Source organism: Nothoprocta perdicaria, unplaced genomic scaffold, assembly GCF_003342845.1.
Source record: "Nothoprocta perdicaria isolate Ctin4 unplaced genomic scaffold, notPer1 scaffold_304, whole genome shotgun sequence".
Lineage (NCBI taxonomy): Eukaryota > Metazoa > Chordata > Aves > Tinamiformes > Tinamidae > Nothoprocta > Nothoprocta perdicaria.
This window is the reverse complement of record NW_020455538.1, coordinates 141,719-161,243: the sequence shown is the minus strand read 5'-3', so window position 1 is coordinate 161,243 and position 19,525 is coordinate 141,719. Positions and strand designations below refer to the sequence as shown.

At 53.0% G+C, this 19,525-nt stretch overlaps 1 protein-coding gene across 2 annotated transcripts; it reads left to right on the top strand.

The window, feature by feature from the left end:
* Positions 1–7,730: 7,730 nt before the first annotated feature.
* On the top strand, positions 7,731–16,405 carry LHX8 (LIM homeobox 8). Of its 2 annotated transcripts, XM_026042485.1 has the most exons (9): positions 7,731–7,860; positions 8,226–8,373; positions 8,455–8,613; positions 10,977–11,098; positions 12,468–12,688; positions 13,118–13,221; positions 14,657–14,752; positions 15,151–15,334; positions 15,874–16,405. In XM_026042485.1, the coding sequence occupies exons 2-9, from the start codon at positions 8,293–8,295 to the stop codon at positions 15,948–15,950; spliced, it is 1,044 nt and encodes a 347-aa protein (XP_025898270.1). In that variant the 5' UTR covers positions 7,731–7,860; positions 8,226–8,292; the 3' UTR covers positions 15,951–16,405. The 2 variants fall into 2 exon arrangements, with proteins under 2 accessions (XP_025898270.1, XP_025898269.1); XM_026042484.1 differs by having other exon boundaries at positions 8,226–8,613.
* The last annotated feature ends 3,120 nt before the right edge of the window (positions 16,406–19,525 follow it).

Genomic DNA, 19,525 nt, shown 5'->3' with positions numbered 1-19,525 from the left:
TGCTGAGAACTCCTTACATTAGATAAATCCCACAACTCAGATTAAAAGAACTAAATGTGTGCTATGAATGCTGCTTTCTCACAAGAACATGGCTGGGCAGCCAGGAGTCCTCCCAGGTGGCTGCTCAGATGGGGGTGTTCACACAGACCTGCAGTAACAAGTGAGGGGGCACAGAGAAACACCTGGGGGGTGCAAATGAGTCAAACTTTTTTTTCTTAAATTCTTGTATTGTGTGATGAATGAATGAATGAATGAATGAATGAATGAATGAATGAATGAATGATGTTGATTGGGAGGAACTCAAGAGGTCACCTGGCAGCTTCTCTCAGAGCAGGGAAAGTCAAAAGTAGATGAAGTTTCAGTGTCTCCAAGGGAGGAGGAGGAGGAGGAGGAAGACCAGCTGACCACAACATTTACCTTTGCTTCTTAACTCTTGCCATAAAGCTCCCATGTGAGCCCCTCAGCAGCTTGCACTGGTGAGGAACACAGAGCAGATACTCACAACAATGTTGTCTACCTTTCACATTTCTGTTACAAAAGAAAATAGATGTAAAGCCACCTTCTCGTTAGTAACTGCCTTAGCAGCTGCTAAAATCAGGCTGAACCGCAGCTCTATGCTTGCAGCACAGTGCCAGGCGATGCAGCAGCACTCTAAAGCCCATTTCAGAGAGGACACAGGTCTGTTGAACCACTCTGGCCGTCACCATGGGCCTCACGCTTCCCCCGCTTCTTGGGCCTAGACCTCAGGGAATCAGGAGCAGGACAGCAGGAGAGCAAAGAGGAGAGTTTCTCGGTGGTGGCCGTTTATTTCTCGTAGTGAGGAAAACTGGAGTTCACTTCTGTGAAAACACAACTTGGAAAGGAAATGTGTGCTTCCCAAATATGAAAATGTACATAACCCTCTCCTCTGCAGGGATGGGATAAAATCAATTTCTAGTCTTGCTTCTCCATGTGTGTCTGGGTTCTTGACAGTCTGCCTTTCTTGGTCACCATTTCTAATGGGGTCGTGCCTTTCCCTCACCCAAAGCTCCAGCACAGCCATCTCTCTTCTAGTGCATGATGCACCCTCAGTCTCCTAGTTGGTCTATTTAACAGCTTTTCTAGCTACCTGAGAATGATATGGACTTGATTACTTCCATTAAACATGTACTTCAGCTCTGGGCAGGGAGAAAGTTGGGATGGGGACATCACTCGTGTCAAGAGCGGTCGTATCCTGTCCTCCTAAATGAAACAGAGAGATACCTATGGCCCTGGTATCACAAGGAGACTGCAGCTAGCTCTGCTCAAGCTCCTCATTAACTGAGTAAAAGCACATACTAAGAAGAAAAAAAAAAAAAAGAAGAAAAAAAAAAAAAACCACGAAAGATGCACAAGAAAACCCCTCTTGCTGGTGCAGCTGAAGACCAAGGTCCTGCCCTGGAGGCGGCAGCGGCTCCTTCCTGCGAGGTAAAGGAGCGGTGCTAGGCGCTGATGGAAGGCACTAGGAGTTGATGGAAGGCACGGCTTCTGCAAGGAGCAATTTAGCACAGCGGGGAAGGAGCAGGGCAATATGCATCTCAAAGCAAGGGAAAATGAGAGGCAGGGGGAGAAGAGTGGCTTGGTAGTGGAAGTAAGGGACAAGAGCAGCAGTGGAGCCACTGGAGGTCAGGGAATAAAGAGCAGGGGATGGTTTGAGGGAAAGCAGAGTAGGGGGGAGATGGCTGCACTGAAATACTGAGGACACAACTAGAGAGCAAGAGCAGGAGCCAACRGAAGGTGAAGTCGGACCACGTCCGAGCAGCAGCCAACTTTCTCTGACGAGTCCCCACTGTCAGACTGCCAGCCCTGACAGTGCAGGGTAGCATTGCGCGATCCTGGCAGATGGTGCCACGGCACTCACAGCACAGCCCTGCTGGACAGGAGTCCCCAGACCCACTGGGGCTGCGGGGGCTGCGGTGTTGGAACGCTGTTTCTTGTGTTGGACATTACAACAAACCCCTGTGCCCAGCGCTGCACGAGGGCCCCACCTGCCCGGGGAGACACTGCTGTGGCAGGAGCCGCAGCGGTCAGCCTACCACGTTCCCATGTCTGCTGCAGCTATTGCCTTCACCACTCACCCAGCACAGGAAGGAACCCTCTCTGTAACAACTCCCACATTGCTCTTCAGACGTACTACACCTGTTCGGTGAGAATCCAGCCGTCTACATGATGCCTGTCTCTCCATATCAAAGCTGGATGCTGCTTCCAAGGCTCCTGGAGCCGAGTTGGATCCATGTGTTTTCCTTGGCCACTCTCTTGATGTGAAGCAGCATTGTACAACCTGGCCTGCTCCCACATAAGAGCTCAGTGCACTGTCAGCCATTGGCATGAACATGCCCCAACATGCTGGCATGAAAAGTGACAGAGTGATACAGCCCAGCAAGGATGGGGTAACTGTGGTTTCCATCACTGAAATTTATGATTGTGTGTCTCCAGCAAGCCCAGGACCCCCAGCAGCAGCACAAGGCCAGGATGGAAATGTGGCACAAGCAGCGAGAGGGGGCCTGGGCCACCCTCACAGCCCACTTGGAGATGCACAGGGGCCAAAACAACCAACCTTGGCACCCAAGGGAAACTTGTCCCCTCGCTGCACCCAGTGCCTGGCTGGAGCAGGGCAATGCGCTGCCCTGCACCACATGGTGCCCAAGCACAGGGCCAGCCAGCACCACCCCTCCCCTGGCAGCAGGGTCTGTTCCATGTATAGGCATCTGTCTGTCCATGCCGCAGCATGGAACAAGAGCAGTGCTACAGCCAGCACAGCCTGGCCAGACAGGCTCCATGCACACCTCAGGCTTTCCTTCAACCTGCGGGTCCTCTGTACCTGAAAGCTGTACAAAGAATCCTGCTCAAGCATCAACTTATAGCTGGCACTAAGGACCAACTAAGCATCACACAGAGAAGTGCAGCTTTGTGCAGAGCTTTACCAGGTAACGGATCAGAGGTGACTCATTTTTGAATGTTTACTTGGACAGATTCAAACAAACAGTTGCCTTTAAAATCTCCAGCAACTCTCCCTGCCACTTTCATCCCCTTTTCCCCTTTATTGCAAACTGAAGCAGAGAGGCCTGTGCTAAAGATTTTGCAAAATTTCCCCTATCTCATCCCCTGTCCAGAAGTCCTGAGCTGCTCCCAAGGACCAAGGTCAAAGCCAAGGTTGTCTGGGCTGATGTCGACACAGCAGCCGAGGTGAGTCACCCTGGAGCATCATCAGCATGACACCCAGCTACATCCCCATTCAGTGACACGAGCGTCAACCAAGAGTCAACAGAGCAGCTGCATCAGGGTAAAGTTGGTAGACCCAAAAAGGAGCAAGGTCCCCTATTGCTACTTAAAACACTTAAATGAACACCTGAAATCTCTGTCCTTTCAGAGGAAATAAATTTTATTTCAGAGATTTACAGTAGCGCTTTGTGCATAGCCATTACCAAACTATGAATCTGTATTCCTAGCTTGTGGAGACACATTGATTTAGGCTAATGTAACCTGTGCAGGGCAATCCAGAGTCTTACTCTGGGTGGTCATCATGGTGTTCTGRCCTGGAGTGAAGGAATGACCTCTCTCATGAGCTTATCCCCTATCTGTTAGCTTAGAAAACAGAATATTCCAGCTCCTTGGTATACTGCTTTTAACAGATGTTTCATTCTTAATACACATGTGATGCACACTGAATTAACCTGTAGGGTGACAAATCAGCTGGTGAGGCTTTGCAGCTCACATCTTGAGCAAGGTGAACCTTCACTGCAGCTCACAGTCACAGGAGCAGTCTATGGTACCTACTGATGCTCTGCTACGACAGCCTGTTGCTGGTGCACATTGAGATACTCGCAGCAACATCTGCTCTGAGGACATCTTGCAGTTGCCACAGTCATTCAATGGGCTGAGTAACAGCCAAAATCTCTAGCAGCAGCTAGAGATTTGGGAGGCATGTGTGCTGAAGCAGCACACCTCAAATGCTGGTGTTGCCACCCTTAGTGCTATATGGGGACAAGTCCCTTGAATACATCTGCAGCAGAGCTCTGAAAAAACAAAATCCATGAGCAGTGTCTGCCTTTGAGAGGCCGGGATAATGCAGGGCAGACGGGCTCCCATCGCAGAGGATTCGTGGCCCGTGCTGCAAAGGTCCGTTCGCTGGAGCAGGCAGCTGCACTGGGCGGCAGAAGGGCCACGGGAGCTGCTGGCCCTGGGGCTGCCCCTGCTCGTCGCCTGCGTCTGGCCCGCGACGCGGCGCCAGCTGCGACCCCCGGTCCCTGCTGAGGGGAGGCAGGAATGTCCCTCTCCCTCGAGGGTGCCCCTTTCTCCTCGGAGGCGCCTCAAGGCGAGGAAGCCGCGAGCTGCCCGCCCCATCCGGCACCCCACACAAAACTGCTCCTTCTCAGAGTGATTAAGTTCCACTTTAACCAACTCGTGTCCAAATATTTTCCTCTGCTGCCCTTATTATTTCAGCTCTGTTTCCATGCTACCGGTAGCCGTGGAAAAGCACCGCGGTCGCCAGCGGAGCGGTTACGTCCCGTCAGAGCCGCGAAGGGCAGCAGCGCCGGTGCCGGCAGCGACCCAAGCCCGAGCTGCCGCCCCGGCCGGCAGCCCGCGACCAACGGGGCGGGCAGGCACGAGGGGCCCGCTGGGTCCCTGTGGGGCAGCGCGGGACACGGAGGGACAGCGCGGAGCTCGTGACGCAACAGCGGCTCCGTCGGCGCAGGCTCTGGGAGCTGCCGTCCCCTTGGGCAGGTCCGCGGGCTGCGCTCCTTCCCCGCTTAGACTGCAGCTCAGAGGTGGCAACCAACACCCGGCAGCACGGAGCCGGGCTTGGGAAGGGTCAGCGACGGGGTCGAGTTCGCCTTTGCCATCCGGAGCGTTGAGGGCAAAAYGTTCTTCTGCACAGTTTGATCACTGCTTTCACTTTTCTCCCAGCACCTTCCCTAAACAAATGACTGCACTCCTGGCAAAATCCTAAAGAAAAAAAAAATAGATTTAGATTAATTTTTCACTGCCATTTCGGGAACGAAGTGCGACATTTCGTTAAAGCACGCTCGTGTTTCATCCAGATTAGTGTATTCATATTGGAGGGACCAATAGGCAAAATAAGCGGAGCTGAACGATGCAAAATCACCCCAGCCGAGGCGCCGAGCGGTCTGTGCTCCCTCGCGATGCCGTATGAAGCAGCAGGTCTGCGTCCCCCAATGCCCCGCTTGATCCTTTGTTTTGCTTTATTTTTCTGCAGGAAAAAAAATGTTAAAAGAGGAGGAAAAAAAAATAATAGCAAAACAGCAAGTTGCAATGAGCTCTAGACACTTGTGAGGGAACCGCTGCCTCAATCACTCACCCAATTAGGAAACAGAAACGTTTCTCTCCGGCAGATCCGGTCGGTCCCAGGAGCGCCGCGCCGCAGGACCGGGGCGGCCGGGCTGCCCTGGGGCTGCAGGATGGACCGTTATTAGGAGAACGGGTCAGTCGCATCGCGTTAAGCCAGCCCGGAGTCAGGAACGAGAGCCTGATGCCAGTTCCGCAGCTTTTACCGACCGCTGGAGCGCTGGGTTCGCAAAGTCGTGAGGAGCGACCCCGAGCGCACTGCCTTCGGCTCCGCACTTACCTCAGACGGCCCGCAGAGGCCCCGTAGCCCCAGCACAGGCGGGACCCGGGACAGAGTTGCAGACACCAAAGTGGTGCGAGCGGCTGGAGCTCGCGCGGAGGCCCCGGCCCCCGACTGCGCAGCGGCCGCGAGCGGGGCTCGGCAAAGCGCGGTCCTTCCCGCCGCCCGGGCAGCCAGGGYCTCGGCGGCGCGGCCTGCAGTGGCGCCGCGGAGGGGCTTGTGGCTCTGCTACCGTTCGCTCGCGGGAGAAGCGGGGCCACCGCAGCGCCCCGCGGGCAGAAGCAGCRAGCCGCGCGCTCGCGCTGCCGCGGGCTCTGCACAACTTCCGCGACCAGTGCTCTCATCGTGCTGTGCCGAGTCGTCAAGCCCTGAAGAGGCCTCTCCTCTCTGCGGCTAATTAGCACTCCCACCCACACACATCCTCGCGTTAGTCCCGAGAGCGGAAGGAGAAACAGGCGCAGTCCTAGTGCCGGGACGTCCCGCAGGAGTCTCCCGCTCCGCAGCGCCGCGCACCCACCACGACCGGCCCGGCGGGGACTTCCCTCTCGCCGGTCGGGGCGGCCGAATCAAAGCACCGCCCGAGCCGCGCGTCCCCCGCGGGCGCGAAGACGGCACCGAGGAGAGCAGCGCACGCACAAGCTGGGGAGCCCCTGATAGCGAGCGGGGACGCCTTTCATCTCTTCAGAAAACGACGCTGGAAGCGTTCACCAAAATCACAACCACGGCAGAGCGACCCTTGGAGAGACGGGACGTGGGAGAGAGGCGATAAAACATCATGGACGAAGCGCAGCTTGAGCCCGAATAACCAGATCTGGGACTTTTCATATCCACCCCACCGAAACCAGAACCTTTCTGGCTTCTTCTCAGAACATTCGCCCTCTAGCAGCTCGGCAAAACCCCTCGCCTCCCGCGGAGCGTCCGCGGGCGGGCGGCATGGCGGATCTGCGCGCTGCGAAAAGCGAGCTGTGCTCGGGGCAGCCGCCAAGCCTCACGACTCAGCCCGCAGCCYCTGCGATGCCCCGAACGAAACCCTTAGTCCGAGACTCGACCTGGCCCCACCGGGAGCCTCCTGCTCACCGCAGGTGCCGCCGCCGCGCACACAGCGCGGAAGCGCGGGGCCCGGACTGGGCGCGGAAGGAGTCATGGAGAAGYGCGGCGCGGGCAGCCGGGCCCGGGCTCCCTCCGCGCTCTCCCGTGCGCGGTTTTCCCCAATTGCTGCGCGGCTGCAAGCGTCGCAGGGATCAGTGTACCGATTTTGTGGTCTCCTGCTTCTAATGTTTTTCACAGATGAAAGGTCCATACACACAGGAACGAGCTTATTTTGTAGAAATCCGACGTGCGGTTCTCCACGCGGAGCACCGAGCGCCGCTCACGAGATCGTTGGCAGCACAGAGAGGGACTGCAGAGCCGCAAACTGGCTCTCAGCACGGCCCCGCACGCKCAGCGCTGCCCCAGGTCGCTCTCTCTGCGCACGGGGAGGGGGCTCCGCTCTCGCACGGCGGTTCCCCGGCGAGGAGGGCGGCTCGGGGCTGACCCGCGGGCCGGGACAAGCCCAGGTTGCGCCGCCGCCCTCCCTGCCTTCCGCCCGGCGCCGCGGGCCCCGTCAGGCTGCCCTAACCCATGTCACAGCGAAACCCGCTCCCCTGGGAAAGGCACTGGGGGGGCCCAGAGCGAACCCCTGCCCAGGGCTGGCGCAGACCAGCGCCAAGAGGACGACCTGCGGGCACCGCCGCCCCGTCCTCGCTGTCAGGCAGGGACAAGGCCTGTGGGGGGAGGCGAATTAACGGCCATGACTGCTCTGAGAGGAAAGGGGAGATTTTCCTCTCACGTTCTTTCAGAACTAAAATCCCTCTTTATCAAACATACTTTAGCGTTGCTAAACATGGGGGCAGTTCTCTCAGCTTCCCTTACTGAGGCTCCACAAAACGTCTCACATCAGTTTATCTTTTAACAGAACTAAAGCATAGAAGGGAGGAAAAAGATGCACACGTAGCAACGAGCTAATTGAAAACAGCTGGTGAGTTAAATACGTGCGAGGAGCTGTTTTTCCSGCTATTGACCTCACCTGTGAGGAGCACGCTGAGGCTCAGTTGCCTCCAAGCTTCGAGCAGAGCAGAGGTTTCCCAGAGGATTGGGGTTCGGGACACCAGTTCTCAGCTGTCCCTGTGTGCTGCGGGAAACGCTGCTGCGCGTCACGCCGCGATGTTTCGAGAGTGATTCCAGCCCGCAGGAAGGCTGCAGCATTGGTGCTTCAGGTGTTCCTGGTCTGGCCTAACGAGAGGGTTGGGAGGCACGGTCAGGAGCAGGGAGCGGGGTTGGGAGCTGCGGGTCGCATTGGGAACTTCGGCAGGGCGGATACCTTGGCTGTTCCCTGGTGTCTCGCTTCCCTTGTGTTGGTCTCCTCGCTAACGCAGGAGCGACGTAACTGGAGTCTGCGCCCGGGCTGGGGCGGAGGGGAAGGGCTGGCAAGGGATGGAGACGGAGGGATATCCCCCCCTCCAGCCCCGGGSGGCCCCGCCACGCGGAAGGCGGGCTCTGGCAGTAGGAGAGGCCAGCGCGCCCGCGGAAGGCAGGACCGCACCGCGGCCCTCCCACTGCAAACAAAACTTTTGTGCGACAGGCGTTGCGCGCAGAGGCGCGGAGCGGTCCCGGCGGCCCGCGGAGCTGGTATGCGCTAGGGCTGGGCCATGTATTGGAAGAGCGATCCGATGTTCGTGTGTCGGTTGGACGACAAGGACCTGCCCGCGCTCGGCGCCCCCTCGGACAAGGTGAGCGCGCGGCCGGGGCGCTCCGGGCTCCTTCTCGGGTGGGTCGGTGCGACGCTGACCGCACTCCCCGCGCTGCCCCAGGCGAGCCCCGCGACGGCCGACGAGGACTCGTGCTCTTCCTCCACCGCCCTGTCACCCTCCTCCTCGCCGCGGTCCATGGCCTCGGGCTCCGGCTGCGCCCCCAGCAAGTGCGTGTGCAGCAGTTGCGGCCTGGAGATTGTGGACAAGTACCTGCTCAAGGTGAGCTCCGAGGGGCCGGGGGCTGGCCGGGCACGCGAGGGCGGCGGCGAGAGCCGCCTCGCACTGACGTGGCAGTGGCAGCCCCGCTTCCCGCGGTGCGGGAGCCGGCCGGCTGCGCCGCGGGGCGCCCGGGGCCCGGCCGCGCTGAGTAGAGCGGGGCGCCCGGCCGGAGTAGCCCCGGCAGCAGCGACGGGGAGCCCTCGCAGGGGCGGCCGCGGCGCCCGGGGCCCCTCGGCCCGGCGGAGCGGGACCACTGGGAGGAAGCGAGAAGGAACCTGATGCTTTTACCCTTTTTGATCTTTTTTTTTTGTGTCCGCCTGGCCGGAGCGCCCCTCGGCTTGTGGGTGTGAACAGRCTTACTGCACAAACGGGATTTCTTAAAAACATTATGCTAATTCTATACGGATTTTTGCGGTACAGGCCTTGAAGAAAAGGGGAGCTACCGGCTCCGTTTCGATAAAGCATTTTTTTTTGTTTTGTTTTTCCCTTTCCTCCTTCTGCCTTTTGATCCTTTTATTTTGCTGTAGCTGGAAAGTGATGAGGGCAGAAAACGAATTTTCTGGACGTGGATAATTTCCTTTGTTCTTTACGTTTCTGATTAAGCGGTGACCATATGACCATCTCGTTATTAGCTGAAAATAAGTTTTCTATAATAATTCACGAATCTAAAGGCAAAAGAGTTTTCTGTTTCCAAAGCTCTTTGAGCTGTAGAAACAATCTCTCCTGTAAGGTAGTCTAGTAGCGCCCATGGAGGAAGGAGATTATGTGAAAGCAGAGCAGGATCTTTCGTCGTTAGTGTCCAAGATCCAAGCCTTATCACTTAAAAACATGGACTTTCGGAGATTTAAATATAAGCTATAATGCATTTGGGGCTGCTAGGATTACTATGTATCACGGCTTAAAACTGCAATTAGAAAATCTTGCTATCAAGTTATTCGCTCCCATAAATTTCTAAGTTAAATTAAGCCCTCACACATTCTGCGGAGTTGAAGCCGGGCACTATCGACGAGAACAGGAGGGGACGCGGCCCGGGCCGGTACCGCCCGGGTTTGGACCCTGCTGTGCGCCGGAATCCTCTACGCTGGATCTCGGAAGCGGGACCGGGCGGGGGGCCGCGAGTGGAGCAACGATTCTTGTCCCGCKGCGCGGAGCAGCGCGGCCCTCCGAGGAGACTGCGGACCGGACTCCTGCCGCAGCGGATGGACCGGTGGGTCCCGCGCCTGGCRCCGCCGCTGCCTGTCCGTCTTGCGCGGGCCCGGACCGTCCAGCAGCCGCGCGTGAGACTCCACACGAGTGTCGATGCGGAGGCGCCGCTGCCCGCGGCCTCAACAGGGACGGGCGGGCGCTCCGCAGCGCTGCGGGCCCGGCCTCCCGCGCTCCTCGCCCCGAGCTGCCGCGGCCGCCTGCGGCGTCTGTACCGGAGACCTCACCGAGAGCTGAGAGAAGTTGGCTTAACACGTATTTAAACTGGAAAATTGGATTTGAAAAGGGGGAAAAACTCCCTAAGAAAAAAATTATCGTTTTACGTAATTCTTCCTATATAACAAGTAATTATCTAGAGACTTATTAGGGTTTTTTTCCTTTTTTTTTTCCTCTCTCCCCGAGAGTCTTGGGTTCTCAGAATATTTAATTTAGCTGCTGTGAGATGCACAATTGCTTCACGATAAACAAAAATCCTCTTTATAAGGATGGAAAAAATATTTGCCCACAGATTGCTTGCCCAAATTTTAAACACGACATTTTAAAACTCCTGAATTCCTATAGTTTTTCATAACTACTTGAAATTTCACTGCAGATATTATGTTAAACATTAAAACAATTACTAGTATTTCTTGATCATTCTAAAGAATTTAAATGCTAAAATCCGTTGATAGAAGATGCTTCCTGATGTGTTTAYTGTTGGCACACATTTATTCTCTTTGTTTGGTGCTTGCATATCAAAATGTTGAAGAACTTTATGAAGTTCCTGTTGGCACATACCATGTTGGGCAGTCTAGGGAGTGAGAGTGCAGGAGCCAGTCGCTCCCAAGGTTGTGCGAGGCCGTAACTTGCTGTTACTCTAGTGCTGCAGAGCAGGGTGCAAAACACCTACCTGGAACTTAAATCTTTCTTCCTCTTCCTGTGCTTTAATTACAAAGCCAAGAAAGCTTTTGTTGAATAAAGACCTTCAGCAAACAGTTAACCCTTTGTGTATGCAATTCTGTAGGAAAAGTGAATGGTCTTGAAGATATACTTTCTGTGAATCTGTTATGGTATGTGCGATTTTTTTTTGTCTTTTCTTCATATATGGAAAAAATAGTTTTAGGAAACTGGGATATCAATGTTGGCAGCACAAACATTGAAGCATCTTTCATATCCTGCAGGTAAATGATCTCTGTTGGCACGTGCGCTGCCTCTCGTGCAGCGTGTGCAGGACATCCCTGGGGCGGCACACCAGCTGCTACATCAAGGATAAGGATATCTTCTGCAAACTCGATTATTTCAGGTATATCACATATATGTGTGTGTGTGTATGTGTGTATATATATATATATAAAAAAAATGAGATGGGATATGGTACCTGCCTGAAAGGTATCATGTAAGCTGTAATTTATGCTGTGCATTTAGGCTCTGTTTCTTTTGCTAGATTTGTTTTCGGTAGTTAAATCCTGACTTTTCTCACAAAGGGACTTGGGAAATTCTGTCTCATGTAAAATCATGCTTTTTTTTTTTTTTTTTTTTTTTTTTTTTTTTTTTTTTTTGTCATGTATAGTAACTCTTATTGAATAATTTAACTTTATACAGAAATAAATGCACATACAGGTGAAAAAAAAGTCCAAGTCCCTAGCACTATGCAGGTTCTAAATTTATCACATACACAAAGGATTGCCCTTAGCGATGCAGCTACTGAGCACAAGGAAGATCAAGGCCATACTCTGCCTGGTCCCAGAGGAATGTTGCTCCAGACATAGAGTACTGCATAGAAGTAGTAAAATAACCTAAATTAAATCATTTAAACTTCACAAGAAGCTTTTAGCACTTACAATACTATGTGTTTTGTTTGACTTAGAGCATGAAGCATTCTCCAGGATTAAGGTCTAATCCTTAGAGGAAAAATATTATTAATTCTTGCTTGCATTGAAAAACTTTTCGGTCACAGAGTGAAGAGACAAAAATCCTGAGTCCAGAAGGCAGCAAGAACTTTGTCATTAAGTTTAGCTTGATCACAGTGCTCTGCAGCCCAGCCATATGTGGATCTGCCTTGGGGGTTATGTTCACCCAGTGGATTTTGACACGGAAGGGGAGCTGCTTCAAAAAGTAAATCAGTTACATGGGACTAAATAAGAACTTACAAGTCCACAGAAATTTTTAGGCCAAATGCTTATCTATATAATCAATGTATTCTGGTTGCTAGTTTCCCCTTGAAAAGGAAATATTCTATCTTATCAAGATAAATATTTGCACATGTTTGAATTTTGTTTAAAGGCAATACAATCATGCTGTGATAATTAAGGAAATGATCRTGAAGATCTAGATTTTCCCCTTGCACTGCTGAAGGCTTGAATGGTTAGTGAAGGAAGATGCAGCTAATGTAGTATTCCACACTGGCTTTCTTTGGGTAATGTGACATGCATCTGAACATCCAGGAGGGCTTGGAGCAGAAGGCAGCTGCTTCCACCTCTTGGTGGCAGCTTCCCATGGAGAAATCATCTTTATAGCACAAAGGACCAAGTGTTGCACACTCAGGTAGTCTTTTAAAGAAAGTCCAGCTGCAGAAGTTAATGCCTCCCTTAAGACGAGGGCAGAACTGCGTGTCGGGCTGCTGCAGAGAGCCAGGAGCCGCGGTGGTTCCAGCCCGTTGTTCCTTCCTGCAGGCGGTACGGCACCCGCTGCTCCCGCTGCGGCAGGCACATCCATGCCACTGACTGGGTCCGCAGGGCCAAGGGGAACGTCTATCACCTGGCCTGCTTTGCCTGCTTCTCCTGCAAGCGACAGCTTTCTACCGGCGAGGAGTTTGCCTTGGTCGAAGAGAAAGTGCTGTGCAGAGTGCATTATGACTGCATGCTGGACAACCTGAAGAGAGAGGTTGAAAATGGTAACAGGCTGCTGCTGTTATGAACTGTGCTCGTGGCTTAGTTCTGCTGGCTTTGGCTTCATCTTTCTTGTTAAGAGTTTGTTATCTAGCTTTATCAAGGTGAAGTGAAGGTCCTTGAATTAAAACAATGTTCAAGTTATATGTTATCTTAGTTTTTATAGTGTGTACAACTTCTTTTCTATGCTATGATAAAGCAAAGTGTATCTAGCCCATAAAATGTCGTGCTGGTGTACTCCTTCCCTCCTACAAGGGAGCCAGTTGGGTTCTGGTGCCAGAGACACGTAACTTTGAGCCGAACGTAGCTTTTTTTCCAAATCTGCACTYGGCCAGCCAAGCACTGTTAGTTATTGTTGGAGGATGGTCCAATTTACAAAAATATTTTTTAATGTTTAGCAAACTCTTTTTAATTTTTTTTTTTTTATGCTTCAGGTAATGGGATTAGTGTGGAAGGAGCGCTATTAACAGAGCAAGATGTTAATCATCCTAAACCAGCAAAGAGAGCTCGGACCAGCTTCACAGCAGACCAGCTCCAGGTAGAGGGTTTTGCTGAAAACTTGCTTAGTTCGGGTTTACACAGGACATAACTCCTGGACCGTTAAGAAATCGGATGCATAAGGAAGGGGGCAAAAGGGCTTGTATATTCTAAACTATTTCACAAATTGTCAAGACCCAGCATGTTTCTGGACCTGCTTGTTAGCTTCAGCAGTTTTATGGGAAATAGTTACTCTTCGAGCTTTTTATTTCCCCTGGGGGCAACCAGTAATTCTGCAGCGAGGAAACAAAGAGGAGGTTGATGACTTTGGTTGCTCAATGAAATCTCTCTAATCAGACGCTTGCATCACGGCACAGTGTTGAAGATGGAATATTTTTGGAGTTRCATAACACGGAGAGCTGTGCTGAGGGGGCCGGTGCTGTCGATGCTGGTGCTGACCTGGTCTCACGGGCCCCTCGACGCTGTTCCCAGCCCCTCCGTGGGTTTGCAGGTGCTTCCTAGCCAGGGCTGCTGCGACAGCGCCAAGCCCAGGGCAGCACCGCKTTGGGAGATGGGCGCTGCTGTTCCGTGTTAGGGTTTTAGGTAGGAAAGTGGCTTTTCCCAGCAGTAGGGGCTAAAAYGGGAAGGTGCCTCTGTAGAGGGTGGTGGTCCCTATGCTTGACGCGGTTTGTGCTCGATGCGATGCTGAGGAGGCTTCTGCACAGTCCTCATGTGAGCGCAGCCCCTCTGTGTTCCCCTCTGCRGCGGGAAAAGGCCTGCAGGAGCCATTGGGAGGTGTGGGACTGGGGCACTGGTGTCTCTCTGCTCCGTGCCCTGTCCCTCACCTGTGGAGCCATGGGGACGGAAGCCGGTGCTGCTGTCACCTGCTCTTCCCTGCTTTGATGTTCTCATCTTGTCACTGCTGGAGAGGCAGTGTGGAGCAGACAGGTCCGCGAGTCTGTGGGACACAAGCTTCACCTTTCCTGAACTGCTGTGCTCCGGGGTGCCCGTGCGGCTCCGGGGTGCCACGGCAGCCCTGTGTCTGCAGCATGGGTGCTGTGCCTGGCGCTCACTGGCTGTGCRGATGGCGGACCAGCAGCCAATCTGAGCTCAGCCCTTATCCCACCCCAGGCCACCTGCTGGCTGCTCAGCTGTCATGGGTCATGTCTTTGTCAAGGGCATTTGACCTGGCTGAATTCCACCCAGTTGGTTCCTGTGCAATCGTACTTGATGTTTCTGCTGTTGTCAACTGGTGGAAACAGCTGGTTTCCTTCATTCTGAAAAAGTCTCCTGGTTCAGCTGCATTGGGGTAGGCATGGTGTCCAGGCTCACTGCAAGGGTTGTCTTTTGGGAGTGGAGRGATTTCTTTGCTTTAATGTATTCAGCAGTTTGCCTGGGGACTAGTGAGATGCTTTCCTAAACCCAGAACAAGAGGAATCTGCAGTGTGGCTGTGTTTTGAAGACCACACAACTGCATCCTTCTCCTGACGTTGCAGGTCATGCAAGCGCAGTTTGCTCAGGACAACAACCCGGATGCGCAGACGCTGCAGAAGCTGGCAGAGAGAACAGGCCTGAGCAGGCGCGTGATACAGGTGACTGCACTGAGCTGGGGCGCATGCGGGGACGGCTCAAGGATGGGTTTGCCTGTCCACCAAGAGGTGGACAAAGTCTTAATCTGGCAGTTCAGGCATGATTATATGTCCCAGACAGGACATGTATCTATAGTCAGCTTTATTTTTAAAAAGCTGATCTTAGCCCATTCTGAATAACTGCCTTTTTAGAGCTGCTGTGATGACATGAGCACTGGGGTTATTGAGTATTGTGGTCCTGTTTGGCAGGAATAATACTCAATTCGTTGTGTTCCTTCTCTATGTTGCGCGGAGGAGAGCGGCTCCTGCAGGTGGAGCGCCGCGTAGGCGGGCGCTGGGCACCGGGTGCCATGCGCTGCTGGTGCCACAGGCGCTGCTCACGCGGCCGTGCCTCCCCGCAGGTGTGGTTCCAGAACTGCCGCGCACGCCACAAGAAGCACGTCAGCCCCAACCACTCGTCTGCCRCCCCCGTCTCTGCCGCGCAGCCCTCCCGCCTCTCGCCCCCCATGCTGGAGGAGATGGCCTACGCTGCCTACGTGCCCCCTGATGGCACCATGCTCACCGCGCTGCACACCTACATGGACGGTGGGTGTCCCRCCTGAGCGCTGCTCCGGTTGGCCCATGGCATGTGATAGTGACACTTGCTAACTAGCTAACTGGCGGTTACTAGGACTAGTAAAGCACTAGCAGCTGTAGCAGGGGCTCTTTGCTGAGTACTAAGGGAGAGGCAACAGGTTTCTCATTTCCAGTGTTCTGTTACCAAATATTTTGGTACCATAACTGCTTTCTGCATCTCACTGCTCTCCTAGCAGGAGCCATTCACCACAATAATGTAATGGATGATCTGAATGCGAAGACCACTTTGTGCCTTTTCCTTGCTACAAGTACTGGTAATAAGAAACCACRTGTGTGTGTGTTTTGTTTTCATTTTGTTTTATGCTGCAATAATAAGAATGCCTTAAAGAAAACAGTTTTCTTGTGCAGCGGACCTGTGGCCAGGCTTTGCGGGCGGCCGACATGGGAGGTGCGGTGCCAGTGCCCGGCGGGTGGGTGGGAGGGCTGGGAGCCGGGCGCTGTCTCTCCTGTCTCCCCTGAAGCTGACGGGTCAACCTCTCTCTTTGCAGCTCATTCACCTACGGCGCTTGGCCTCCAGCCTTTGCTACCCCACTCGATGACACAGCTGCCCATCAGCCACACCTAACCCCTCTGTCAGGGACATGAACTGCTAAATGTTTAGGTCCTTTAATGTGTATTAAAATATCACAGAGAGATTAATGTTAACTTTTTATTTAACGTCTAAACCATTTTCAAGATCACTTTTGCTGTCCAGATATGTAAGTATATTTAGCCTGCAAGACACTTTTATGGATCCTGCATAAATAACTATAATGTTGTTTACAAGCCTTATTAAACACCRTTTTGTAATGTCTGGAAGTAGTCTAGTTATGTATTTGTTAATTTATTTGCCATCAAAAGAGCACTTTGCCTAAAAGAAAGGACTGACAATTGTGCAAAATGTTTACAATTCTTTGTGAAATTGTAGTTTGCCATTAGTTTATACTTGTAAGTTATTGCTAAAAGTATTACCTGTATTTGAGTTGTATACAGCCTCTATGTTAAAGCTTATTTCTGTGAGCAGGCAAAAATAAATTTTGGTTGCAAATATTTTCAAAATGAACCGAATAAAGTTTCTGCTGTAGCATGCTAAGCTCATCTCCCTGTGTTTGCAGCTGACCGCTTGGGCTGTAAGCAGCATTGTTAGGGGTACTGCACCAACCACCCCTTCAGCAGGTGCAGTGATGCAAGCTGGCACAGGGGCTTTAGCCCCTGTTTAGCCCTGCAGCAGTTCCCAGCTCCATGCTCTTGTTCTGGGTGTGGGTTGTCTGTGTGCTGCTGCTCCTCTGGCTGTAGCATACTCTGTGGTGCTGGTTTGCAGAGCTGGCCGCCTGCACTGAATGTCTCTATTGGGCCACTAAGGCCATTCCTGCTGGAAGCTGCTCCTTGGCCTAAGATGCGATGGAGGGTTGTGGTCCCTGGCTGTTTGTGGCTACTTGKGGGGTTGGAGGGACACAGTGTTGGGGTCCTGCTACTGCTTCCCTCCCTTTCTCTGTCCTTGCTGTTCTAAAGAACTAAAGAAAACCTTTTATAAAACAACCTGCCTGAACRGAATGGGTGCTGGTGGAGGCCCAGCTTCTTCTTTGTGCTGTTTTTCTGAGTTCCCATGGAGCCAGGTGGCTGTTCCTCTGCTTGGTGCATCCTTCATGCTGCTCTTGGACCCTGCTGCAAAGCCACYGTTACAGGGCTGCTGCATTGGTAGGGACAGCAGCACCATGGCTTGATTGCGACTACTTGGCCTCCTTGGCTGTGGCAGCACGCTGCATTTTCTCCATGTGTTCAGAGCTGCCTCTGGGCACCGCGCCCTCCCCATGTCTGGCGATGCAGGAGCCGCACGATGCCCCAGCCCTGTGCTGGACCAGCCCTGCGGCCTCCTGTGACTCAGTGTCACATGGGGGCCCTGGCGGCAGCTGGTGCCTGTGGCCCAAGAGGAGTGAGAGGAGCATGGGGCTGAGCGCCAAGGATCTCCTGTCTGTGGGGCAGCTCGCACTGCCCTGCAGCCTCGTGGTGACCAGTTCCACCTGGCACCCCTGTGGTGGGTGCAAGGGCACACAGGGATGCACATGCGTCCCTGCTGCAGACACAGCGCTGAGGACAGCAGCACGGCGGGCAGTGGCAGTGGTAGTAGTGGTGGTGCTGGCTGTGGTGGGAACCTCTGGGATGTTGTCCCACTCGCTGCCAGGCTTCTCACCCCTGCACAGCAAGATGGACGGATCCATGAGGTGACAGCCCCTCCAGTGCTGAAACGCAGCCTCTTTTGGGAGTGAGGTTGGGGTGAGGAAACATCTCCAAGACTCACGGGGCATCGCTGCAGGCTGCTTGGCCAGCRGTGAGGCCAACCCTGCCGCAGGCTCCGGGAGGCAGCAGGTACCGGGGTGTGCCGGAGCCCTGTGCAGTGTCAGAGCCCTCTGGGAACGTCACCTTCCACAGGGAGGAACCAGCAGCCCCGGAGCATGGAGATCGACACTGACTCCTCCCTGCCCTGTGCCTTTCCTGCTCCAGCAATGCCAATGTGGTGACCCTGCCAACAGCAGTGTCCTAGCTTGACTGCAGTGTGAAACAGCTGTGCATGCACTTACCTTGAGATTACGTGGCTCATTTGAAAGCAGCTGCACCACAATAAAAAGATTTTTTTTTTTTCCTTTTTTTTTCAGCTGTGACACTCAGCATCCTCTGCATGGGTGCTGACTGGTGCTATGAAGCAAGGAACATAGGAGTGTTTGCCAATGGCAATCTGCTGTTTCATGTGGCTCTTTTCTTATATTGTTAATGGAAAGGTACAGAATCCCAGAAAGATAAAAGTTGGCAGACACCTCTGGAGCTCATCTAGTCCAACCCCTCTGCACAGGCGGAGTCACCTAGAGCACAGGGTTGCATCCAGGTGGGTTTTGGTTAGCTTCAAAGAAGGAGACTCCACAACTTCTCTGGCAACCTGTGCCAGTGCTCTGTCACCCTCATGGTCAAGGAGTTTCTCCTCAAATTCAGGCAGAACTTCCTGTGCTTGTCTGTGTGCCCACGGCCTCTTGTCCTGTCACTGGCCACCACTGAAAAGAGCTTATCCCCCTCCTCTTGACACCCTTCCTTAAGATATTAGTATGCAACGAGTCCCTCTCCATTGAAACTCATTCAACTCAAACTCATAAACTACAATTTGAAGACAAAAATTCTTTTCATAGTTAAAGTGATGGAAACATCATCTTTCAGTGCACGCTTTGCCCTTCATTGTATCTGCCAGGAGTTCATACGACTCTTGAGAAATAATGGGTGCAGGAACTTAACATGCAGCTACGAGGGTCTCATGGACACTGGCCTGGTACAACACACCTCCTCCTAGCACCTCATGCTGTTAGTACTGAACTCACAAGGATAACATTAACCTTAGCAAGCCCCAGCAACCCAGAGCCACTGCTGCTGAGCAGCATATTGTGACCATCAATACATTGTGGACTACTGTAGCCAAGCTCATAAAATGAGGCAGAAGCTGGAAATGCATAAAGTAGAATAAATARGAAAAGGGGACCAAATACTCTTGATATTATCATTTGGTGCAAGCTAAACACACCCATGTCTCTCAATCCTGCTTGAATTCTTCTCAAATGGCAAACTTGGGCTCTTTCAGACTACAAGATTAAAACGTGTCACCCCCAGAGCCCAACCAAGCCAAGAGGAACACAAACATGGAATGAAAGCCGACTTGAGACAGGAAATTGAGTTGGTCAGRTGTGATAAATTGACAGCAGCCAGAAACGATGTTATAAAGCTATGCATGGAACAGCCCCTTCCTCTGCCTCCAGGCCGTCTGCAGACGTGGGCTCTACCGAACAGTGCACCATCTCCTGGGGGAAGCACATCAGCAGCAATGCTCATCTGCAAGACTGATTGCAAACATGCTAAGGGCAGTGCACATCGAACATGGGYCAAGGCAAAGCAGAGGCATCTTGAACCTAAATTTATCACCAGGGTCTGTTTCTTGGCAATGGTGCAATTTCCTTCTTCATCAGGTGTTTCAGCCAGACCACAACATCCATGGGGCCAAGACCGGGGCCACCGAGTTCCTGGTGGGGAGCTCTGGGTTGGGTAGGAGAGACCGGGGGGGCATTTGTCCTATGCTGCAACAGAGAGATGATGTGGGAGGCTGAAGAGGCTGGGCCAGGTTCAGCT